This window comes from Amborella trichopoda, chromosome 11 (assembly GCF_054954075.1).
Source record: "Amborella trichopoda isolate Santa Cruz 75 chromosome 11, AtrichopodaSantaCruz75HAP2 v2.0, whole genome shotgun sequence".
NCBI lineage: Eukaryota > Viridiplantae > Streptophyta > Magnoliopsida > Amborellales > Amborellaceae > Amborella > Amborella trichopoda.
In genome coordinates, this window is record NC_142346.1 from 36,096,931 (window position 1) to 36,124,031 (window position 27,101).

The following is a 27,101-nucleotide window of genomic DNA, read 5'->3' on the forward strand; positions in this document are numbered from 1 at the left end:
AAAAAAAATTATTGGTGAAAAGTAAAATAATCAAAATACCCCCCAAAATGTTTACAGGGTATTTTGATCAATTTATTTCATGTAAATCTTTTTTTTGATATTTTTCAAAAATTCACCTATTTTTGATAAACACACACCTAAAATTTCAAGTAATTTGGATTTAAAAAACTTGAAATCTTTTAAAATTCAAACACTACCGGACATCCGTGATCGTCAGATCGGCCCAGATTCAATATGAGACGTTGGGCTCATTTGTTCATATGAGCTAGTGGGCTAATCCTATATATATATATATATATATATTTTTGAGTTTAAGAGAGGAGTGGACGACCAAAATTTGGTGTCAAAATAGTTTTTTTTAAATAAAATAAAATGGTGTAGAGATGTGATATTGTGATTGGGGCCATCTCAACAGTCCATTCTGAATGAACGATTAGATAAGGGAAAATGTTTTATGCTGTAGGGGAAATATAGAAAGATTGTCTACCAAGGGCCTTGGGCTTTGAGCTGGTTTTGGGCTAATTTCAGGCTTGGGCCTGAAACCCAAAACTCGGCATCCAAGCTTAAAAAATAGTGTAGATCGAGCATATCTATGAACAATTGAAAATTTTGAAAATTGACGGTTCAAAAAATCATTATAAGATGCACTATTTTTAAGACTTGAAACTTATTTTTTCTCTTGTTCATACATCTTGAAGTCGAAATAATCGATTTGAGGATTTTTCAGCGCCGAAACAACCTCTTTTCATGAATTTTTGCGGTGTGCCTTAATTTGAGTGTTTAGAGCCTCGCCTATATATATATATATATTATTAATCTATTTGTGTTATTTTTAATATAATATATATTTTTATAATATATATAAATAGAAAATATATAAATATATTTTATCATATGAATTTATCTTTAATTTATAAATAATAGTCCAATAATATTTAATATACAATATTTAAATAAATAAATTTTTTATAATATTTAAATAATACATGTATATAATTATATATTTACAAAATATATTTAAATACCAAACATATGAAATTCATTGCATATTGCTTTTAAAACGTATTAAGAAATATAGAGAAAATAAAATTTACAAAAGCTTTCTTATGAAACATTTACATATGTAAATATTTTTCTAGAGAAATATTTCTCCATGAAAATATTTACACACCAACCGAACGTGCCTTAAGGGAGTTGTCACCATCACTAAGCCAACTCCCAACTCCCTTGAAGTGGATGTTGAGGAGGTTAACTTAGGGATGTCATTTTAAACCAAACTAACTAATGGCAAATATTTTTGAAAAAGAGATAGGAAACCTCTCCAAGTCTCTTTAGTAATTGAGAAACCCCTTTAAGTTTAGGATGATCAATCAATAAATGGCACCGCTCCGCATCACTTTTATACATAAAATATTGATTTGGGATGAACTCTAGATAAGATAATCATCAAGTAAGTCACTTGTCTACTAGGTGCATAAAACCTGCCATGGAGGTCCAACACCTAGATATGACTGTCAGAAATTTAGATGGCCTATGTTCAAAAATCAAAATATGAGGACTATATTTTTTTTAAATGACAAAGCTTAAAAAGGCATATTTCTTAGGATGCTCACCGGCATGAGGACTTTAACATATAGATTACCTTCAATTAAAAAAAAAATCCTAATTACACCCTCTATGCACTTGAAAAAAATAATGTTTTTAGATTGAATAGAAATTATCCAATTTTTAAAGGGTGAGATCTAGAAAACTCAAATTTCAATTTTTTTTTTTTTTGAAGAATCATATAGTGACGAAGGTGGTGTTATAAAAAAGATATGGTTTCTATGAGTCTATGTAGAAATGAGTCCCTTCTTAAAAATCTATTATTAAGATAGATTTTTGGACTTAATTTTTAAGGACATGTAATCTCTAACATGATCATGAATATGAAAAATAAATGAAATTTAAAAATTAGAAACAATAATTCTATTAAAAAAATATTTGGACCGTTAATTACCCAAAAAAAATAAAATTGGACAGCTAGTTTCAATTGTTTTTAGATAAAACACCTATTTACAACCATCTTTAAGGATGCTTTATACCCTTTGGAATCGCATATTGTAGAAATCCTGTCCAGCTCCGCATGAAACATTGTCTTCGGCCAAATTTAGATTGAAAAAGTCCTTCCAAGCAGATTGTATGAACGAGGGAGTATACCTCACGGAGCACAGTAAACGTGCTCTTTAAGTTTTTTTGGTTTTTAATCTTAATAATTGTGGTGGGAATATTGGATATGGTCAGGAATAATGGATATAGTCCCAGTGGAGCACAGAAATTTTGGGTATGCTCCCGGGGGAGCATACTGTCTTTTGACCATATGGGAAAATGAGGAAAGTTCCTTTAAGCAAAAGAAGGAACAAAGTTCCAGTTTCAGAACAAAGTCCCTTTGGTTGAAGGTGCCCTCTGTGCTTTTCTTTTCTTTTTGTAATTTTTTCAGCCATTAAGTCTTGGAGGCCTCGAAGCTTGAGTGCTATCTTTCTTCTTCCCTAATTTTTTGGGCCATCGAGGCTTGGAGGCCTCGAAACTCAGTGCCATCTCTCTTCTTCCCTGTTTGATTGTGGAATAGTGTTTTCTCTGGCTAGAAGAGAAGAGAGAAGAATGATGACCGACTCGAAAGTGGAGACGATATCGAGGCTGGCTCAATGGAAGATTGAGACATGGGGGCCATGCTCTTACAGAAGGTCTGATCCTTTCAAAGTCGGCCTCTGGAACTGGTTCGTGCCCTCAGTATCTTATATGTTCAATCCATTTACAATTGCTGTTTTCTGTATTACTCTGTCTTGTTGATTTTCTTGCTATTACTCTCTCGTTGGTTTTCTTTATATTACTATGTTCCTCTCCCCCCTCTACCTGTTGTTGGTTTTCTTACTGTTAGTTTGTCTGTCTCTCTATCTATCTCTCTTCGGTTTCTGGTTGTTACGATCATTCTCTTCGTCGATGTTGGCTTTATTATTATCCTTCTCAATTATCCCCTCTCGTTATGCATGCCTATCTCTCTTTTTTGTTCCTTGCTATCTCCTGTGTGTGCATGTGCACGGGCGCGTTGTGTGCGTGCAGTCGTGCATGCATTGTGCGTGTGTCGTGGTTTTCTTGTTTAGACATTTTTTGGTGGTTCTATATTTATATAGGCACTTATCAATTGAGAAGAGCCGATATCTCTACATCCGCCTTTTTCCAGAGCCCAGTCGAGTGGTAAAGGAGCAGCCTCCATTTGTAAAGTTCGTTATCCGCATTTCAAATATTGGTGCTAGTCGCCGGCCTTACATATCACCTGGTACACAATAAATTATTCTTGTTCACAGTTTATCTTTATTTTTTGGAAAAGATTGCACAAAGACCATTTATTTTTACAAGGAGGTCACAATCACCCTTGTCTGTCATATTTTAAATTGGGTGGTTTTAGATGTGTCATTAACTAGACTCAAAGATTAAAAAGGAAAAAATTCTCAAACTTGGAGACACACCACAAGCCTAATGGCTAGTAGTGATTGTGACCTCCTTGTAACAATGGTAAATGGTCTCATAGTATACAATCCTTTAATTTTTGGCCTTTTCTTGCTTCTTGCTTTACGATTCATCTCATTTCCTCTTTAAAAGGTCTTAATTGCAATAATACTTAAGCATTTTTTATTAAGTTTTTTCCCCATTTCTTTGATAACAACTGCCAATTATGGATCGGCCTTCTCTAATTTACTGGTTTATTGAGAGTTATGAAATAGTCATGCTTCTTTAATGTGGTTTCTTATTGCTCATAATTAGTGTTCCCTAATTTCTGGTTTGTTATGCATACTAAGTGCGTAATATGATCATCTGAACCATAGCTCCTAGTTTGAATTCTTCTCGCAATGAAGAAACCTAATAAAACTTGTTAGTATGCCTCTTTAAGCCCTTGTGTTCACTAATGTACAATATTCCGTTGTGAATGTGAATACCTTAAAAAATGATATTGGAACTTGTTAGTTAAACCGATGCAAGCTGTTCATTTTGTATGTAAAATAATTTTGTTGTCTTTTGTAATACCCATATTGTTGTTCATGAGTATATGAGCAGGAAAATTTCTTTTTGATATTATTATGCAATGTCCCACAATATTATCTGTAAGGGCTTCAATTCTTGTTGCAAATTCTACATCCAAATATCTATTTGATTAGAAAAACAAACAATCTAAAAAAACTTGATTTTGGGTTCTTGAAGACCTGGATCAGCTGTTCATCAAATGGACAGCTCGTGTTCGTCAAAAATGGCAGATTCATTTGAACCTTTATTATGCAAAGTCTTTTTTCTTTCCTGCTTGCCTAGGTATGAGATGAGCATTTGTGCTAAATTTGGGGTCTAACAAACCCCTCCAGCTCCAATGGGCTTATGCTATATTACAAGCCAATTGGCTTATAGGATTTTCTTTCATACACACATGCATGCAAGCACAAATATATCTCTATGTGTGTGCGTGCGCGTACCCGCGCACGTGCCCGTGCGCATGTGCACATGTGCATGTGCACATGTGCATGTGAGTTTGTGTGAATATTTTGTTAGCTTGTAGGCTGATGGAATGGTATGAGCCCAATGGTCCAAAATAAACTACCAAGGCCGATATGTATGGCCAGCATTCACCGATAAGGGGGTGTTTTGTTTTTCTCTTTTGCATTTTTTTTGGTGTGCCTAGGTTAGGTGCAATTTCAGCAAAAATTTGAGGTTTATCACATTTATAGAAAAAAAAAAACAAGTAAAAATCAAATAGGGAGCAACTATGCTAGCTGTTAAATTGAATTTGGGCCATTGGGCTTACACTGTTTTATCAGGCTACATGCTAACATATAGTATATATGAAGGTTTGAATCTTTTTATGTAATGATCTTCCACTGGTTACTGTTGCATAGAATTCATTGAACAAGATCTTATTGGATTATATCCCTAGGCTAAATAAGCACATAGTTAATTGTAATTAGTCTTCACAGTTATATCCATTAGTGTTGATGTGAGAAGGTTATGAATAGCTATGCCTCAATTATCAAAAAGAAAACAAGGTGTTCCTTGTTTTAGCTATTGTTATTATTTGGCAATTTCTTACAATGTGCCTACACGCCTTACTTGTCTATTCAGTTTAGTCTTGTTTTGGACATGAACTTTCTGATTGGATTGCTAATATCCCTTGAGTTTAATTAGTATGGCACTTGTTGGCCACTGTCACGGAAGATGCGTCTTGAAAGATCTAGGATGAGTAGGTATCTTTCAAGTATATGCACATACAAGATGGGTACTTTTAGGATTATGAATGTGGTGTCTCGTAGAATCTTTGTTTAATATAGATATACTATAGGATGCAGCTACTGGGTTACAAACTCTGTTGGCATCGAAGCTTTGCTCATTGATTTGTTGGGTATTCTAGGCAACGGAAATAAAACGGTTGCCTAAGGAGGTCTTGGAGGCAGCTTTGGACAGATTGCTAACCACTGTGGCTCTTGCATGATAATCACAAAATATAGATCCAAAATATTCACATTGGCACATTATATCCTGAATCTTGTGAAAGATATAATGCATGTAAAAGATATTATCATTAGAAATGAAGAAAGATGTTACTCGTGGACAGTTGTTGCTCATAAATGGATGTGTATACCTAATATCTTCATGAATAATGTAAATTGAGAAAGCTATGCAACTGAGCTATTTTATCAATGGAATAACATGAGAGACAAGGGCAATCATTTCAAGTATGACTTTCAAGTCCATGAAGATATCATGTTGGAACACATTACTGGTTTTCATGATTTTCCTAGTTGTTCTTATGAACTATTCAGTTGAGTACTGGTTTCTGATATGACATATATGTGATGAAGTTCTATGTTTGTCCTTGGGAATTTGGGTTGGTCATATCTTTGGTTGTGTACTAAATACTAATACACGATGTATATATATATATATATATATATATATATATATATATATATATATATATGATTAAGACAACCCAAAAATCGTTGAAGCTCAGTCTTATCTATATATATATATATATATATAATTAAGACAACCCAAAAATCGTTGAAGCTCAGTCTTATCTGTGATTATGTCTGGGAATTTATTGGAAAATTCAATAGCTCTATCAATTGGAATTATTCTTCCTTGAAAACTATTGTGCCCTAGAAATCTTATTTTTGTTTGACAAAGACTAATCTTTTTAGCAGAAACAACTAATCCAGCCATCTTAATTGCTTTGACAAAAATATTTAAGTGTTTAAAATGTTGTTCCAGGTTTTCAGAAAATATTAATACATCATTGATATAAACAATCATAAATTTTATGTAAGGATTGAAAATGCTATTCATAATATTTTGAAATTCTGAAGGAGCATTTTTAAGTCCAAATGGCATTACATTCCATTCATATTGCCCAAAAGGGACATTAAAAGCAGTTTCATATCTGTCTTTTTTAGCAATATAACGTGGAGCCCCCCTTTCTATTTCAAAAGCTTTTTCCACATAGAATGCTGAGCAGCTCCAAGGAGAAGAGCTTTTTCTATATTTACTTTTAATATCTTCTATTATCTTTTTATTATTAGGTAGCAATAGTTTGGTTTCTATTGTCTTATACTTTATTTCTTCTTTGAGATAATATAAGAATTTTTCTTTATTAGAGATTGTTTTTTTAATATTGTTGATTTCTCGTACTTTGGGTTTTTCGAGAAATTCGAATTTTACATTATGTCCTTCTAACTCAAAGCCAAAGAATTACCATGTCTTACACTATCAAATCCTTCTGCTTTCAAAATAATTGAGTGTGATGCTTCAGAATTAGGTTAGGGTGGAATATTAAAACAAAAAATTTTAGATACAGAACAATTGGTTAGATTTACTTCTAAAGCTTGGAACCAGACACAGCAAAACTACTCCACGGTTAAAAAAGAAATTCTCGCTATTGTCCACTGTGACACCAAATTGTAGAGTGACTTGCTCAATAAAAAATTCCTCATACGAACTGACTGCAAAACTGCTAAAGATATTCTTGATAAAGACGTCAAAAATCTTGTTTTTGAACAAATTTTTGCACGTTGGCAAGGTATACTCTCTTCTTTTGAATTTGAGATTGAACATATTAAAGGCACTACTAACTACCTTCCTGATTTCTTAACTCGTGAGTTTTTGCAAGGGGGGACAGGAGGTTAGTCACACAAAACAAGGGAAAGGGAAATTGAAATAGTTCCTGTGCCAGGAAAGGCCCTGGCAACTTCACCATTAACTCCAAATCAAATAATTAGAAAACAGGCACAAGAGATAACCTTCTCACCTGATCCTATACCAATAGCTACAGATTCAGCTGGGGAGAAAAGTAGGTTCTTAGAAACTTCTTTTATACCGACTATTATGATAGAAGATATTTATAAAGATAAAGACCCATATGAAGTAGCGACTATTTATTTAAATAATCACTTACATCCAACCAATAATGATAAAACCCGAGAATGGTATGAAGCCATCCTCCTTGAAACAGGGTCGGTTACCATGGTCCACTTTTATAAGAAAAATACTAATATAATAGCATACTCAAATTCTAAATACGCTAGATAATTTCATATAGGGAATGGGGTATGGACCCTTTGAAACCCAGAAAATTGCAATCAGAAGGGTTTAATAATAAATATTTTCAATACTTTGAATACATTGAAGCCTGGCATAAAGTCTTTGCCTTTCAAAATAATAATAATTCCCATACATGGTTCATCCAAATAAAAATACCAACAATAGGGGAATTCCCAAATTGGTTCAAGAATTGGTTCCAACTATGGGGATCAGGAACTGAAATATTGCCACCTAATATTCAAACTTCTCAAAGGAAGTTTATAGACTATAATAATAATGATACTAGAATTGATCTGCATATGTATTTTATGTCTTTATATCAAATACCAAGGATCATGAAATGGTCCTATCATATAACAGAAGATTATACAAATAATTGGGAGTATATCATAGAATTTGGTAGACAAATATATATAAAGTGGTGGGATGTTTATGAAAACAAAACCCTCGATCCAGAGAATATGAAAATGAAAAAAGTACCCTTCTCACCCTCTGAAGCAAGAGTTAATATGTCAGATTATCTAAATAAGTTGCGCCAGCAAAACCCTATGGCTACAAAGGAAGAACTTAAAAGGAAGTTAGTACAAATGTTTGAAGAAGAAGAGGAAGCAATGTCGACATCCACCCAAAATGAAGAAGATTATGCACAAGAAAATGAAGTTATAGAGTTCGGGCTATCTCACAGAGGATGAAGACGTAAAAGTTCGGGCCATCTCAAATACTCAGGACGAAGCGACTGCAATCCAAAAGCACACGAGTCCTGTCAAACAAATAGTATAAGAAACCACCAGCTGACAAAATCATAAAAGCTGCTGACATCTACTTTTACTGTTCACACCTTTTTGTCTTATCACCGACATCTACTCTTACTGTTCACACCTTTTTGTCTTATCACTGACATCTACTTTTACTGTTCAGACCTTTTTGTCTTATCACCGACATCTACTTTTCCCTGTTCATACCTTTTGGTCTTGTCAACTAAGCGGACTTGAAATAAGTCTTTGACGTCCGCCAGCTATAAAAGGAGGCAAAAGCTCATTCATTCAACACCGAGAGTTTTCTCCCTCAGTCTTCTCTTTTATTTGTGACCTTAAGTTTTCTTCTCGGGCATTCTCTCTGCAACCTTACCTCTCCTCTATTGTATATCTGGTGGTGTATCCAGCCACCCAGATCATATTTCCATTAGAAGAGTGATTTATGTGTGATTGTAACTGGGACTCTCTGCCCAACTATTGTGTAGACGAGTGGAAGTTATTCTCTAGTTTCTGCAAGTGTCACATGTAAGTGGTTTATATATTGTATCAACGCTTCATGTCTAGTTTCTGGATCAGTTATTTTATCTATTATTTCTATGATTAGATTTTCTTCCCTAGAAAGGGTATTGCAGAAACAATTAGTATCAGTATTGTCTTGATCTGAGTCAGAATTGCTGAGAATCAAATCTTCATTTTCTATTTCTCCAACTAGCATTTCAGATTCAGAACTACATGAACTATCTGAAGTTTCTCCATTTATTTGTAATATACTAAATAGCTGATCTCTAATATCATCATCTATTTGTAAAGCAGCTATTTTCTTCTTTATTCTATATTTATTCTTATAGTGGCCTACTTTGCCACATAGCAAACAGGTATTTTCCTTTTGCCCCTGGTCCGCTTAAAATTATTTCTTGGGGAAATTTTTTTTGAAAATCTATCCTTAGCAGAAGTCTTATTGGGTCCTGGCCTATTGCTATATTTTTTATTTTTATTTTTTCTTTGATCAGAATTTTTGAAGGAAAGCAGAGTATTAAATCCAAACTGTTCGCAAAAGTCTCCCAACTCTTTCCTTCCAGTTATCCTTTGTTTTTTTAGCTGCCTTTTTAATTTTAAATTTGTACAGAGAGCAAGGCCTTCTGCACCAGCTGATAGTTCTCCCAATGTATATAAAGAATAAGGGATTATTCCTCCATATTTATTTTTTAATCGTGTTTTGACTTTCTCCGCAAAAAGATGGGGCAAACCGGCAAGAGGTTAGTCACACCAAACAAGGGAAAGGGAAAAATGGAAATAGTTCCTGTGCCAGGAAAGGCCCTGGCAACGTCACCATTAACTCCAAACCAAATAATTAGACAACAGGCACAAGAGATAACCTTCTCGCCTGAACAATTATAAAAAATTTGGGAAGCAATTAAAATATATAGGTCCATTACAAAGGCTAGATTCTACTATTCCTAACATAGAGTCAGAAAATTTGTTATGACGCTCGTCTCTTAAACACAGAAGGACTGAGTTGTTTAAACCGATTCGAGTTAAAGGTTTTATCGCAACTTGGACTAGTCCTATATGTAGATATTTGTAATCCTTAGTCTTAAGGTCTTGTATCATTCTATTTGAAAGTAGTTGGCAAACATCTGGCTCATTGGTGATAGAAATGCTCTGTTCTACGGTTTTAATGGCAAAACTTATTTTGAATTCAAAAGTTCCTTTTTTATAAATGTCTGAAGCTGGAACTTTAAGAATATTCCAATTATGTATTTGCTTTTCTATATTATCTATTGTTATTTCTTTTCTATTTTTTACTCGTAGTGTACTATTAGAAGAAGAGGCTGTTCTATTGGATAGAGTCCTAAGGAATTTTGTGTGCAAAATAAGTGGAAATCACGACCAAAAAATAGCCAAAGCAATTATTTGTGGATTTACAGGATGGCTAAGAGGATGGTGGGATTGTCATATGGAAGAAAATACAAAACAGGATATATTTACTGCCACAAAGCAGTGGGCTAGGATAATTAGAATAAATATATGTGTATATATATATATATATATATATATATGGCGCTATGAAGGTGTACAACTTGTCTCTCTAATATATTTTATGTTTTAGATGTTCTTAGCAATGATGAGTTCGTGGAGATGTACTTTACTTGGTTGAAAGTATTTATGGGCACAGGCTTCTGTAGCTTTAATTGATGGAACACACTTGCAGACAATACAAGCTAATCAGGACAAAGTCTTAAGAGGAGATTGCTTATGATCTGCTGAATTTGAGGCATCCATATGGCATATGACAGGTTATCAAAATCCTTACAGTAAATTTCAGACCTTGGATCATATTTAATGAGTGGAAATCTGACTTTTGTTAGTGATTTGAAGCTATTAAGGCTTTGAAGAAGAGTGGCATATAATGGTCAATCATCAACAAGATTCAACTGCATTTGAATCAACATATTGATAACTAGTGGCAACCACAACTACCTTGGGCTTCATCATACTTCCTAGGCCGCTTCTTTCTTGGGATGGCAACTACGATTCATTCGGAGTTTGTAAAGGGATGTCAATGTTATGGCTTACCAAATAAACATGTATCATGATGATTACTAATACCGACCCAATTTCCCAATGGCATGCATAAAAGGTTATGCTATATGTGTTGCATTGAAAATCACTATACCCAAGGTAATCTAATGTGGGATGATGTGGCTTGAGGCGCTAGGGGGGTCAAATGCGCAATGTGGTCTGATGCAGCCACGATGCGGGCCCATCTGTTCCTATCCTGGCAATAAATATATTTATAAAATTTATAAGAATACAAGAAATAATGCAAATATGTGATCTATATGATCGTAGGTATTGTAATTTAGTACTTATTGGTATATTGTTGTCCCCATTATTGATAGATGAATATAGACATTTTCTATTTGTAATCTAGATAGCATGTAAAATAAAATTGTCCGAGCCATTTATCAAATTCTATATAAAACAATATAAAATGTCAAGATACTAAGCACTTGAAATTTATGAATGCTGAATCAACTTGGAAAGTTGATTTTAGTTTTCATCTGGACCACATCTTGAAATAAATTAAGGTTTTTTGATTCAATTGCCTTTCCAATCATCAATAGGTAGATATGTCAATATTGTGCACTAGAAATTATTCCAAAGTGAGCCCAAAATCCACTTAGATTTGCCCGAAAACTTGTACGAGTTTTGCTCATAAAATCAAACTTGGAACAATAAAATTGATTCTACGAGGTTTTGGAAGGTTTAGAGACTCCAAACTTCCCCCCTTTCTCTAGGAGGTAAAAGACCAAAATAGCACTGCTCGTGGGCTGTATTTTCATCCACGAGCAGGGCTGCTAGATGCAGCTGCATAGGCTTGACTTCCTATGTAGTCAATGGACTGCCTAGGAGGGTGCATCATTTATGCTTGCTTGGGCAAACCAGAGCGATGTGGCCATGGGCCATTCTTCTTGATGCAGCCGCATTTGATACCACTGACTATATCAACTAATGCTTCACATGTACTAGTTGAAGACTCATAAAGACCAAATGTGTTTCTACTTGTTTTCCTTTTCAATTTAAATGTTCCACATCCACATGAATAATAGCCACGTTTTATTGGTTTCTTAGTTTATGTTATTGAAGGACTACATTACATATAACATTTTCTATAAAAATTAAGTTTCCACAAGTGGCAGCTTTCTTTGTTTTAAGCAGTAAAAACTTCCCCTGATATAGCAACTATAGCAAACTTTATGGTGCAAAATTTGTCAATTTCGGATATTTCTCAGTACATTGGAAGAATCTTGAGGTTATGATGTAAGCAATTCTTGAGCACTATGCCTTCTACAGAGCATAACTTTTTTCTTGTAACTCAGACTTTCTAGTGTTGGTACTCGTTGGATTGGAATTCTCTTTCAGTGCTCTACAATGACGGCAACCAATTTTGTCAAAAAAGGCCTCTTAAGGCTTGAAAATGGTTTTCTGAGGTTCATTTCGTGAATGTAAGAGTAGTTTTGTCTTTTTTTTATTCAAGGGCCCATTTGTCTTTCTCCATTTCTTTTGTTCTATTTACAGTTCTGATTTTGAGTTTGTAATAGACAGTCCAGATTGTGTCTACGATAGGGATGGTCTATATATGTCCTGTGATGTAGGCTGAGGTCAGTTATGGGTTTTATGCTTGTGTTCCTGGTCTTTACCAAAAGTAGCCATTGGAGCTCGGCTTGTAAGCTTCTACCAATTTTGATTGACCCATTAATATTCTTCTTGTTTCTCTTCGCTTTGTTTTGTTTACATTGTTTGGTATAAGAGCAGGTCGCCTCCTAGGCGCTCTAGACGATAGCTATTTGAGGACGCTGTGATGGTGGATGGGATGGATGTAAGAGCTTTTCAATGAGCTGATGAGAGGATTCGAGGAACTGGGCGTGAGGTGCACCGAACCCACTCTTATTGGGATCGATCGTTGAAGTGACGAGTCTGAACCCTAGAGAAAACCCTTTCCATAATCAGGGAAGGAAATAAGCTCCTCTTCATGACCAGGGAAAGGATCTTGAACTTCCTCTTGAGGAACGACTAGTGAGGGGGAGGGCATTGGAAGGGTCAAATTGAGATGTTAGTGTCGATGTGCCTGATTTCCATGGAACTTCATCCCTACGAGTTTGATGTTTTTCAAATGGAAGGAGCTCTCTGAGCTGCAGAAGGTTAAGGGCCAGGCTTTTATCTGGTGGCAACAAGTCCAAATAGCCAGGGAGCAGAAGCAGAAAAGCTAAAATTGCAATTTGGTAATTCATCCTGACTTGACGAGAAATACTTCTCAATTGACTATACTCAAAGCCTTTATTAGATACTCCACCATCTGAGACGGAAGGAGAGTACCTGACATGACTACAAAGAGGAGTTCTATGAGCTACTCAGTCGTAACAATACTAGGGAATTGGATGAACAATTGGTGGCTATATAAGTTAGTTGCGTGAAAGTGTAAATCCAGGACAAGCTTTTGATGCGGCGCTTGCTCAGTGCGTATGAAACCGACTAGTTTGCCCTTAGAGCCGATTGAAGGTAAATAGAAGCACTACAGGGTGCTCATTTGAACGAGCTCTAGTTCCATTGCATGGGGCCAACCAGCAGGCACCAAACCTGGAACCATAAGAAGGTAAACTGCCGAGCCACTTCCAATCGACCTACCCAAAGCTGGTGTCAGAACATCAAATGCTTTAGGTTTGGTGAGAGCAGGCATGCTCAAATATTGCCCTGAGGATAGACTCGAAGCAGGAGTGTGATAACTATCACGAGGATGGACCAGGAGAGAGTTGATTTATACCCCAATTAGGTTGAATTCCTAGTCCTCCAGAAACTGCTGACTGAGCCCAAAAGCTTGAGGAGCCATGGCAACGAACTAATATATTTTCAATGAGGTGTGCAACACAGGGCAAAGTCTGCATCATCGTCATTGATAGGGAGAACTGCAGGAAATGATGTCCTAGGAGATGGTGGATAAGTTGCAACTCAAGTGTGACAAGCACCGCACCGATACAAGAACTTGTGGTTCCGGAAAGGAATTAGAACTCCTGTTAATTTTGCGATGTCTTATAAAACTTTCAATTGGGAAGAGGTATGAGGACTCTGCCTAGTGCTACATGCTCCACGGATACTTGCCACATTTTGTTGGGCTGTCCATTGCAGTACAATCAGGATGTTACTCATCCAGGCTGATAGAATACTTACACTTTTTGGCATGAGGGCACCTAAGTGACCTTGTGGGCCTTAAAAAATAACCCACCTGATACTAAGAGAGGGGAGGTGAGGTTATAGTTTCTATAATCGATGCTTAAAATAGAGTGAGGAGGAAGGCGTTATATTTGCTCTCGTGATCAAAGAATGTAGTCAAAATACTGAAATTCCTGTGCAAATTAGGTTCATTATTGGAAGCATTTTTAGATGTACACCGGGTGAACTGCCTGATGTGTTGCCACCCTTCCTACAGATCCAATACCGTATCAACTTTGTTCCTGGAGGTAGCTTGCCTAATCTTCCTTACTATCGGATTAGACCCAAAGAGCATTAAGAACTCCATTGGCAAATTTTTGACTTACTGAAGAAGGGGCGTGTGAGGGAAAGTCTAAGCCCTTGTTCTGTCCCCGGACTCCTCGCATAGAAGAAAGATGGGTTCTGGCGATGTGTAGACAACCAAGCCATTAGCAAGATCGCTATGAAGTATCGCTTCACTATAGCCCACCTTGATGACATGCTCGATCAGCTGTCAGGGTCGAAAGTTTTTTCACAAATGGACCTTCGAAATGGATATCACCGGATTTGATGAGGCCGGGAGACAGAGTGGAAGACTACATTGAAGACCAAATAGGATCTAGCTGGTGATACCATTTGGTCTTTGAAATGCTCCTAGCACCTTTATTGGGAGGTTCATGGTTGTGTACTTAATGGTCTACTGTAAGACCAATAGCGAGCACTTGGACTGCATGTGGTGAGTGATGGAAGCTCTAAAAAAAGAGAAGCTCTTATCAATCTGAAGAAGTTTGCCTTCATGACTAATAATGTCATATTCTTGGGGTTCATCGTATCAGTGTATAGTGTCAAGGTTTAACAAGAAATGATTCACGCTATCACAAAGTTGCCAACACCGAAGACCGTTTCTTAAGTTAGGAGAGTGTTTGTGGATTTACCACCTTCTATAGGGAGTTTTGTTCTATTTCATGATCATGAGGCCCCAAAAGTTTTTAGTGCTCAAAAGAATGAGCAACAGACTTGCTAAGTGGGTTGCCTGGTTGCAGGGGTTCACATTCACTATTCATCATAAGTCTGGATTCTGGAACCCTGAGGAAGGCCACGATGTTTTGAGTAGAAGGTCTTGCTTGCTAGGTAACCTTGCTACATTAGTGGTTGGGTTCCAAACATAGTTGCCGGAATCTCTCCTCGGACCCTGCAATTCCGGTTCCGAAACCCGGTTTCGTGTTTCCGTTAAGGAAAAGTCCACGGAAACCCCTTTTTTGAACCAACGAAACTCGATTACTTTATTTCGAAATCTCGATTCTGTACCTAGGTGGAAACATTTTTTTGCAACATAGGAAACTTGATTCCTTAATTTCGGAATCTCGATTCCTCACATATGTGGAAGCCTATTTTCAGAACCAAGGAAACTCGATTCCTGTATTTTGGAATCTCAATTTAACCCTTCTTTTAAAAATATTTTTCAGAACCAAGGAAACTCCATTCCTTAGTTTTAGAATCTTGATTCCTTAATTTCGGAATCTCGATGCTCCCAAATAGATTGAATCTGGCTTCTAGTGAGGTTTAAATCTTGAGTCTATGTTAAAATGATACACAATTCTACAAGTAATGGAACTCATTTCGTCAGGGTTTTGAATCATCTACACCGTATAAAACATTGGTTTCTTGGAAATAATAACCACAAAAGTAGTGTTTTATTTTCTAGTGGATATCATGCTTTAAGATCCCAAACGATAGTGTTAGGCAGCATGTGTACTAGAAGGGGGTATTATTATTTATAAGGCATGTGTTTTAGGAGGAATTTAATGAGATTGTGTTGCTTTTTTAGTTATCTTTATTATGTTTCTTATATATGCGTTAATGTAAACTGATATAGTTTCTTTACCTTGCTCATAGTTATGTGAATTGCTTAAGTGAACTTGCACCACGTCTCACCTTGCAACATTGCTTAGTATTGTACTACTGATTGTAAAATGGTTATTAGTAATTTTATTTTTACCTTTTTTTCCTGATTTAAATGCCTATAAAATAATGTTCTTTATATTTGCGGTGATGTAAACTGACTTGGTTTCTTAATCTTGTTCATATGTTATCTGAAAAGACTGCTTAAGTGATCTTACACCATGTGTAGCTGGCAACATTGCTTAAATATTGAAATACTGAATGTAAAGTGGTTATTAATAATACTAATTTTATTTATTCGCCTCCAATTTAAATGCCTATAAAATATTGAAATCATTTAATAACATATAAAGCAACACACATGGACTGACAATTCTACACAACATATCTATGTACCACATATGTCAGAAACTCGAATCAAGTGATGTCAGAAACTTGATTATGCTATTGTAATTCTCGATCTCAAAACAGCCAAGATCTCTAATCCATGTACAAACACGATTCCATAGATGATGGAAACTAGATTCCAAATATGTTAGAATCACGACTCCATAAATGATGGAAACTCGATTCCGCATATGTCGGAAAATCGTTTCCATAGATGATGGAAACTCGATTCCGCATGTTTATGAAACTTGGACCTATTCTGATTGATACTCGATTCCTGAAAATTGGGAATCTCGTTCCCATCGATTCCTATTGTATGGACAACGATTCCTACAATGGGAAACTTCTAGTCAGGCGCAATTCCGCGATTCGGGTTCCTGAAACGATTCGGGTTCCCAGGCTTTTCCAACAACTATGGTTCGAAATTCTACCCAAGTTATATGCCATCGACCCTTACTTTTGTACCAGTGTTGATCATTGTATGCAGGGAAAGGAAAATGCCTCTTCTAACTATGTGTTGCCTCTTTAAGGGAAACCAATTATGCATTCCAAACCCAATTATGCATTCCAAAGAGGTGCTTTCTCATCAAAATTATTACTGAGTTGCATAGTGGGGTTCTTAGTGGACACTTCGGGTGAGATAAGACCATTCACTTGCAAAAGAAAAGTACTTGTGGCCCCCACTCAATCGAGATGCTATTCGATTTGGGGAAAGGTGCAGAGTTTGCTAGTTAGCCAAGGATGTGTCTTAGAATATCAGTTTATTTAACCATTTAGCCATACACCCATTTACCCATCTCTGTTACTCCGACTAATGTCAATATGGACTTTGTGGTGGGTCTTCCTCACACAGCCAAGGGGTGAGACTCCATATTTCTTGTGGTGGACCGTTTCTCAAAATGGTGCATTTCATCCCCTGCAAGAACACCTTTGATGGGTCTTCCTCACCTATGCACACAGCCGACCTATTCCTCAAGTAGGTGGTTAGATCTGAGGATATCCCCACTACTTACCTCATACAGGGACACACGTACTGAGTCATTTCTGGCGCATTTTCTGGAAGAACTTTGGTCCTAAGCTCCACTATGTTAGTGCCTACCACCCACATACAAACGGACAAACATAAGTCGTAAATCAGATTTTGGTACCTATTAAGGAGTCTTGGTGGAGATAAGCCTAGACATGTGACCAAATCCAACCACAAGCTGAATTTGCTTACAATAGAACTGTCAATCAATAGGTCGGGCTATCCCTCTTCGAGAATGTGTATGGACAATCTGCAAAAAATATGTTGGACTTAGTTTCTCTTCCTGAAAAGGAGCAGATCAGTGATGATGTGGAAGCCTTAACAAAACATCTTCAAGAGGTCCATAAGCAAGTATCGGAAAAGCCACAGGAGAACTACGCGAGGTATAAGGCTGATGCTGATCTACACTAACAAGAAAACGAGTTCGAGGGTGATCTGGTGATGGTATACCTGCGGCAAGAGCACTTCCTAAAAGACACCCATCAGCTGAAATATAAGAAGATTGGTCTGTGTTGGGTGCTCCAAAGGATAGGTGACAACTTCTACAAAATCAAGCAGCTGCCAGAAGGCTATGGTATTTCCCTTGTCTTAAATATTTCCAATTTCTATGAGCATCATGAGGGTTCTGCTTCCATAGAAAGCGAATGGGAGACCCAATTGTCTAAACAGGTTAGGAACATCACTACTCAGTGTGGATCTTATACCCAATATTTGGTCCAGTGGAGAGGTATGCCAGACTCAAAAAATTCATGGATTCCCAAAGAGGATCCGAAGCGAATTAATGAAGGAGCATTGTGGAGGTTCACAGTCGAATGGAACTCAAGGGCAAGTTCCTCTAACCAAGGGATATTAATGTAGGCAGTTCTTGAGCATTGTGCAGAGCATAACCTTTTCACTCATAACTCATAGTTGCTATTATTTCTACTCATTGGAAAGCTCTTTCATAGCTCTGTGACATTCAAGTCGCTTTGCTTTGTACTTGCATGATGCAATATGAGGTTTAGAAATCTTGTTGTTTATGGAAATTTTGTAGGCTCTTATTGTGCTTATGGATACTTGAGTTCTTTATTTGATTTGTTTTTTATGGTTTTCTTGAATTTTTAGTTACTGTACATCTGCAATCTTCATATGTTTTCTAATATGCTGTTTGAGTCATTCCTGGTGATACTAGCATAAGTTCTATATGTTATTCAATTTTTTTCTTCTTTGGAGCATTCACGAAAAGGTTTTTGTTTTCGTAATGTTAACTACAATCTGATAGCCCTTTCTGCACAAAAATATTGAATGTAACTCATAAAGTTACATTTCCTATTTTTCCTCGGGTGTGAAACATTGACTCATGGTTTCTGTATTATTTACTTTTGATTCTGGTATCATACTTTTATGAAGGTAAGGTTTTGTTATGAATAAGGGATTGAGAAACAGAAATCCATAAGCAATTCAGTTAGAGCATTTTAATGAACTACAATTTGACATACCGATATGAAAGAGAAGTTCTTAATGCATGACTCTTGGACTAGACTTGAGTCCACACGGTTATGATGGTAAACCTAATATTTATGATACTTTCCTTCGACAAATTTAAAATGGATATTGGATGTGTAGCCACAATACTCTCCCTCAAGCTTGTACAAAAATAAAAATGTTTCTATTCAAAGTTTCTTTTCTTTGATATTGAGATTAATGCATTGAAAGATCCTAGTACAATGCCTTGAGGATAAGTTCACCTTTTGACCAATTATCCTCAAGCACTTTGTGGTTGAACAAGATCTTCAATACAGTAAAGATGAGCACATTTGGCTGATAGAATGGAGCACCGCCACTGCATAGGGGAAGTATGAATTTGTGATTTGCAAGTAGAAAACATGAAATAAGAAATTCCAAAGAATGGCAAATGTAGTAAATGGCATAGAGAGGCCTAGAAAGTGAGGTGAGGTGGAAGGCTGAAATCATGCCTTTCTTCCCATTTAGCCTTTTAGCTAGTCCAAATTAGGCAGGAGAAAAGACCCAAAATCATGTCAGGTGTGCAAGGTCAAAGTAACATAATGAATAGTGGTGTTCCACAACGTAATTTCTATGCTGAACAAAGACAAAAAGAATGCATGGTAAAACTAGATTGGGAAAAGGCGTACGATCATGTAGACTGGGCAATCTTGGAAGAAACTCAAACTAGGATGGGGTTTGGGTACCGAAGGAGGTCCTGGATGAAAGCTTGTCGCTCGCAACCTTTTTTCTCAATCCTCTAAAGGACTGTTCCCCTCCTGTAGGGGAGTAAGACAAGGAGATCCCTTCTCTCCTTTCTCTTTGCCATTTCCGCTGAAGTCTTCAGCGAGTCCATTTCCAGAATGTTTGATACTGGTTTGATGAATGGCTTCTCTTGCGGGAACCACGGTCCTAGCATCACACATCTCCAATATGCGGACGATACCTGGGTCTTTTGCAATACTCATCCTGATGAAATTAGCAACCTCTTCTTGTTCCTCAGATGCTTCGAATTTGCAATAGGATTCAAAGTCAATTTCAAGAAATCTAAGATGATGGGGATAGCGGTCGATTTTTCCACATTGAGAGACTTTGCGGATAGCCGGGGATGAGAGGGGAAAAGCTCCCATCTCACTATCTTGGTCTACCTTTGTGTGTGGGTAAACCCAAGAAAAGTTTATGGTTGCACATTTTAGAAAAGGTGGATTGTAAACTTGCAAGTTGGAAGGGCTACTTCCTTTCCCCAATAGGAAGGCTGACTTTAATTAAGGCTACTCTGGCAAAGATCCCTGTCTACCAATTGTCATTATTCCATATGCCTGTGGAGGTCAGTTCTTGGATCGAGCAGTTGATCCGAAGGTTCTTTTGCCACAAATTCCACCTCATTTCGTGGGCTAACTTTGCCTACCTAAGAGTTTGGCAGGACTGGGGGTTAGAAACTTGAGAACAAATAATGTGGCCCTTTTGGGAAGTGGTGGTGGCGTTTCCTAACCCAAAGAGGTCAGTTGTGGATCGATATTCTTAGGCACAAATATCGCACCCCCTCATCATCTTGGTTACCCGATTGCAGTACCAATAATAGATCGTCTGGGATTTGGGGATCTATTTGCTTCTCATTCCAGCCATTCAAAAGAGGTATTCGATTCCACCCAAAAGATGGCAGTGGGGTCCTCTTTTGGCACGACCTTTGGCTAGGTCAAGCTCCACTCAGGGAGAGTTACCCAGATCTTTATTCGCTCCCCTGTTCTCAAGGGGCTACAGTAGCAGATGAAATGCCTGAGGCTGGCTCCTCCAGATCATGGAATCCAGTTTGCAGGTGAGCACTCAATGACTCCGAGATTTCTCATTTCTCGGACCTGGCGGCAACCCTTCAAATCTACTTTATAGCCACTCAGCGACATGATCGAATTATCTGGACCCCAAGTGCTTTTGGGGCCTTCACGGTATTCTCATTCAACCAAAAACTTATCCAACCTCCCACTTACCCCCTATCTCCCCATCTATTGTGGCCCAAGCTTGGTCCTCTTTCTCCCCACCAAAAATTCAGGTCTTCATGTGGATTGCTCTTTCCCAGAGGGCACTCACGGTCGACCAGCTTCAAAAGAGAGGGATCCCCCTACTTAATCGATGTTTCCTCTGTCTCAGAGGAGACAAATGACCACATTTTCTTGCACTGCCCGTTTGCTTTCAGGATTTGGGGAAAGCTTCTTAGCCTCTTCAAAGTACAGTGGGTGCTACCCGCCACTGTTCCTTTGATCCCTGATGTCTTACAACCTTCTCCTTGGCCTAAAGCATGTATTCAGTTATGGAAATCTGCCATGGCAGCAACCATTTGGTCTATTTGGATAGAGCGTAACAATAGGATTTTTCGAGGGGAGTACTCCTCTTGGCACAATATCTTTGTTAAGCTTAAATCTTCGCTTGTGTTTTGAGCAACCAATCACAAAAGCTTTAATGGGGTCCCTTCTTCAACCTTTTACCTGGACTGGACTGTTACACTGCAACACTGTAGAAAACGTCTACCTCGGTCTCCAATTGGAGACCACCTAACCAGGGGCAATTTAGGCAAGAGCCCTGTACTCGGCTTCTGCACGAGCGAGCACTAAATGAAAGGGGTGGAAGTTCCTCCACATTTATGATCGTGTACATTCACGCGCGAATTGCGTATTATATAAGTGCTGTGCGATCCCGCTGTTCGCCTGCGTATTTCAACCTACCTTTGTTTTGTCTAGCTCAGGTTTCTAAGATGATTTCCTCTGGGATGACGGAAAGAGATCGAAGCTCTCTCTTCTGACGATGGTTGGAGTTGACGTCAGTTAAAGTAACTTTTAAGGCTAAATAATCAATTGGAAGACCTTCGCTTGATGAAGCCTATCGGATAAGACAAAAGGAGGATGATCGTCTGATTGTACCTGATCCTTCCTTATCTGGCTATTTGAAATCTGACTCTCTTGAAACGGACTAGCTAACCACTTGCTCTCCCAGTTGAGCCAACCTTTTAACTTCAATGGCTGCTCCTTGGGGAACCCAGGGCCTTCAGGTGTCAGTGCTATTATTACGGACCACTTGGGATCAACTGTTGCTTCCATTTCTAAAAACATTGGACACATTGATTCCAAGGAGGCGGAGGCCACAACTCTTCTTGAGAGTCTTAGGCTCATTCATCTTCACAGGATAAAGTCCGTTATTATAGAGGGAGATTCCAAGAACGTCATTGCTTGGGCTACAAATTCCTCTACCCCTCCTTAGGTTCTAGCTCACATTTTTGATGAGTTCATTGATGGATTTGATTGTATCTTCATAATATAGTTGTGTCATGGAATCCTCTTTTACATGGCATGGGGTATCCAACACCCCATACCCATATTGAACATTGACTCACATACTGTATCCATCCAGCATACCTTTCAACTTATTCTGATTGTAGCCATGCTTTAAAGTTTGAGATATTGAACGAAAAACATTTGCTTTTCAAATGTTATATAGAATACACTTAAAAAAAGATGTTTCTAAAGAAGAGCTATAATCTAAAAATTTCTTACAGTTCATGATAAACTCATCCGGAGCAGCGAGGATTTTGTCTGGCCTGTTGATACCACCTTTCATGGAAGATTTGCCATTGATGTGGAGTTCCTGGACCTGAAGGTTGCTCAGCCAAATGTAAAATTCTCAACTATCGTCCAACATTTTTAATCATAGATGTTCATGTGTTCTTTCCCCTTTCCTTATGATTACTATTTTGGTAGGTAAAAGAACTGCATGTGAATTGCATTCATGGTGCTTCTGCTTTCTTTCGCCTGAAAATTTATTGAAAATTATTATAGAACATCCAATTGGTTTTCAAAATCATGGCCAGTTCAGCCACAATTCAACCATACCTTCATGTTGTAACATGTACAGTATATTATGAGTAGTTGTGCTACAAACATTACAAATTACATGGTATTTCTCTCCTATTAGCTCCACTTGTATTTGTGTTCCTTTAAGGACTGACTTTGTAAATTACATCTAATTTTTTTCTAATGATAAAAGAAAGAGAAATACATCCAATTCTTTCTAGTGACCCCATTGAGTATTTTGCTTGTTAAGTGAACCATGAACTCTGGATTTCATTCTCGTTTAGCTTCCAACATTGGGCTCACTCATGAATATTTCATTGCAGTCTTTATGTCAATGACTTGTTACTATTTGTCGATGTTTCCAACATATTGGGACAATGACTTATTTTTGAGATACCTTCGCAGAGGAACTTCCAGATCCATTTTTGAAATCGTTGGTTTCAATATTGGAAGTATATCAGATAAACTTGCTCATAACTAGAGAAAAGGTAAATATAAAAATTAGCAAAAAATAAATATGCAAAGATTAATTTCCCTTCTTTATAGAAAAACTGAGGAATATAGTTTATGAAACTTGTAAAGGTGCACTCAGGCTTTATGCGCATGCTGCCCAAAAACATCAGTGTTCTTAGGGTTGCTTTTTTAGGTGCACCGCCAATTTGTGGTTCTAGAACTCATTTTTATGTCACTTTTAAACCCCTTTAGGTGCGCATGCATGTACTAAAAGAAACTGCTGTTTTGCGAGATAAACTGAAAATACTAGTTTTTTTCAGGAAAACGTTTACATAAGGTTGCAACCTTATATTATAGAATTAAGGCGCAACTCAAAAATCTAGTAGGAAATAGTATTACGAAGTTGGAAAGCCTGCCAATTGACTATCTTGACTCAAGACGTATGGATATAAAAAAAAAAATTTCAAGTCCTAAAAATAGTTCATCTTGTAACAAGTTATCTCGACGTCTATTTTGAAGATTTTCAAGTGCTTATAGATCTGCTGATCTACACCATTTTTAGAATTTTAAACTTCATAATTAGGATTGAACATGGGATTTCAAGTCATCGTAAGGTTTCTAATACCAGAACATCTTTTGGCAAAATTTAGAAATCTGCCTTAGTATAAGGTGGGCACCTTATACAAACTTCACCCTTTTTTTGTCATGCTTGCAGAACACTGCATTTTGTTAGAAAGCTAAATGTACATTGAATCAAAAACTTGTGTTGCCACCAAACTAGGGGTTAGTTGCATCTTTGTTAACCTATATTTATTGAAACATAAATTTAACTTTTCCGGAGAAGTCAAAAATCAAGGAGAAGTTTTTTGTTATATTGAAGCAACTACATTAAATTGAAAATTTATCTATATTTGCGCATCATTTTTAGAAAACAAGGTTATCCATTATACTTTTGTCACAAAAACAATGGCAAAGTCCAATCTTGATCTGCTATTTCGGAACTAAAGAACAAACAGAAAGGATACATTAAGTTTCATCTCACATAACCGAATTCTCCGGTCTTTTGACTAACAGGGTAGTGCTTGTTCCATATGGCCTAATGATGGGGCCATACAATCAAACTCAAGCAAGAGCACTCTTCGCTGCCTCTCCCGCATGCTTGATGAAGCCATCCACACGGATATCACCATCAACACGTCCAATGGTACCGTGCGGGCCCACAAGGCCATACTGTCAGCTAGCTCCCCAGTGTTTGCTAGTATGTTCCTTCATGACCTCAAGGAGAAAGAATCATCGACAATTAACATAGAGGACATGAGTGTGGAGTCTTGCACTGTTCTTTTGAGCTATTTATATGGTGGAATTAGGCACGAGGACTTTTGGAAACATAGACTTGCACTCTTGAATGCGGCTGATAAGTATGATATGGGGGACCTAAAGGAGTTGTGCGAGGAGAGCTTGTTAGAGGACATAGATTCAAGCAATGTGCTCGAAAGGTTGAGGGAGGCATGGCTTTATCAGTTAGTGAAGTTGAAGAAAGGGTGTTTGATGTATCTCTTTGATTTTGGGAAGATATATGATGTGAGAGATGAGATTGATTCTTTCTTTCGACATGTGGATAGGGAGTTGATGGTAGATATGTTTCAGGAGTTGCTCAATGCTGGCAGGGTGGGGTAAGAGACATGTATGGCTTACTGTTTTATGGGTTAGGTGTGAATCATGTGTTATATATTATTTTATGCATATTTTGTAGGAGAACGTACTGTGAATATTTTGTAGAAGACATTTAGTTAATGTATTTCTTGGTTTTCTTCTGTGTCATCCTTTGTAGTTCTTTGTGTTCTTTACCTCTTATATTTGTTGTAAGAGCGAACTATAAACAAAAATATATACATAAAATGAAGGGGAAAATAGCAATTTAATTGGGTTGTCGGGTGCTACTTAATTGAGGTTGGAAAATTCGCTTTGACGGGTGTTAAAATTTATCATTCTACATGTCATAAATTTAATTAAATGTACAAAGCCATTATTATTGAATAAGGATCTCATATTTCACAAAAATCAGAAATAAACAAGAAAATCAGTGTATTCAAAATAAGACGGCCACCGAATTGGTAAAGGGTTTAGTTCATGTCTGATTGGACTTATGGTCGAATTAGTTGGATCTAATCTTTTTTTTTTTTTTTAGTGAAAAATAATATGGGAACAATAGCTTTAACCTAAATATAAATATGAAATACAATACAAAAGAAGTTACTAAAGCATGTTTAGGTATTCCGACCGATCAAATGTAGCCGGTTGGATATATGCCAAAACCAATCATCGTTAGTTTTATGGGCTTTCAATCAAACTCAGTTTTTAATCGGACTAGAATGGCTAAGGGGTTGGTCAGCAATACGCCCAATCTAGTTTTGATAACACTTATTATGACTTTATTCTAATTGTTTAGCACAATCACGGGAACCTCAATTTGAATTCGGAATTATGAGAGTTTCCACTTTTCTGAGACGAGTAGTTGTCTATGCCTAAATCTACATACATCTTCCTCTTTTTTGTTGCTTTTTCGGATAGGGATGCATGGTTTAGAAGAGAGATTAGAATGACCGTAAATAACTTCTCGTAATGAATATTCAATGGGGATTGTATACAATGAGATTATTTTATTTTTGATATAAGGAGGTGACAATTACTTATGACGATCTGATGTGAATTTGGAACTATTTATTTTTGATATAAAGAGGTCACAATTACTTATGACGATCTGATGTGAACTTGGGACGTATCACAAGAGTTGGATAATAAGTATTCTTGTATTTGAATTGAAGTAGTTGTAATTAAGTCTATATAACCTTTGCTCCAGACCCTTGATGGGGCATCGGCGGTAATATTCCTTTGTAAGTGAACACCATGAAATAAGATTGGGCAACGACCGTTGACACATTTGTCCCTCATTGTGATTGCCTGTGGTGTGTGGCCTCCTCTTGAGTGCACATCAAGTAGGATGAACTTCACCTTTAGTTGCTTGACTAAGTATGAAGGCTACATGATTCGCTTAGTTGAAGAAATAGCCCCGAGACAGTAATAGAGCCAAGTTCCAAACATGGCCTTACGATGGATGACTGAATAAACACGGTGCAGGAACGGCTCCCACAACTAGACCAGTCTTTGCTCGGGTTGTTGCCCTAGGGCTCGTTTGGATAGGACGAATTTAAGAATCTTATATATTTGAAATCTTAAGGCAATATATAGATTTTCAATATCAAGAATTTTTTCCATGGATTTTTCATATCTCTTATTTGGATAAACTATATAAAATTCATAGATTTTTTGCAATCACTTCCATGTCCATTGTTTGGTAATACAATTTCTCTCTCTAAAATTTTTATATGCTTTCTCTCTCTAAAACTTAAAATTTGGGATAGTGTATCTATAAAAATTTTGAGATAGTTTACCTCTTTAAAATTTGATGCGGTTTCTCTCTCTAAAAATTTAATACACTTTCTATCCAAAATTTAAAATTTGAAATTTTCTATCTAAAATTTTGAGATAATTTATCTCTCTAAAATTTTTAAGTGCTTTACTCTCTCTATAATATAGTTTCTCTTTCTAAAATTTTAAGATACTCTCTCTCTCTCTCAAACTTAAAACTTGATGTAGTTCCCCTCTTCAATAATTTTGAGATAGTTTCTCTATCTCAACATTTTTAAGTAGTTTCACCATCTAAAATATGATATAGTTGTTCTCTCAAATTTTAATATACTTTTTCTTTCTAAAAGCTAAAATTTGAGATAATTTCTCTTTAAAAATTTTGCGATAGTTTCTTTTTAAACAAAATTTATGTACTTTCTCTCTCTAAAATTTGACATAGTTACTCAAATTTTAGGATGC

At 36.8% G+C, this 27,101-nt stretch overlaps 1 protein-coding gene across 2 annotated transcripts; it reads left to right on the top strand.

The window, feature by feature from the left end:
- Window positions 1-2,603: 2,603 nt before the first annotated feature.
- On the top strand, window positions 2,604-25,034 carry LOC18436740 (BTB/POZ domain-containing protein). 2 transcript variants are annotated; one of them, XM_006846962.4, is made up of 4 exons: window positions 2,604-2,756; window positions 3,171-3,316; window positions 22,466-22,581; window positions 24,288-25,034. In XM_006846962.4, the coding sequence occupies exons 1-4, from the start codon at window positions 2,641-2,643 to the stop codon at window positions 24,888-24,890; spliced, it is 981 nt and encodes a 326-aa protein (XP_006847025.2). In that variant the 5' UTR covers window positions 2,604-2,640; the 3' UTR covers window positions 24,891-25,034. The 2 variants fall into 2 exon arrangements, with proteins under 2 accessions (XP_006847025.2, XP_088707528.1); XM_088851402.1 differs by lacking the exons at window positions 2,604-2,756; window positions 3,171-3,316 and adding an exon at window positions 13,829-18,264.
- The last annotated feature ends 2,067 nt before the right edge of the window (window positions 25,035-27,101 follow it).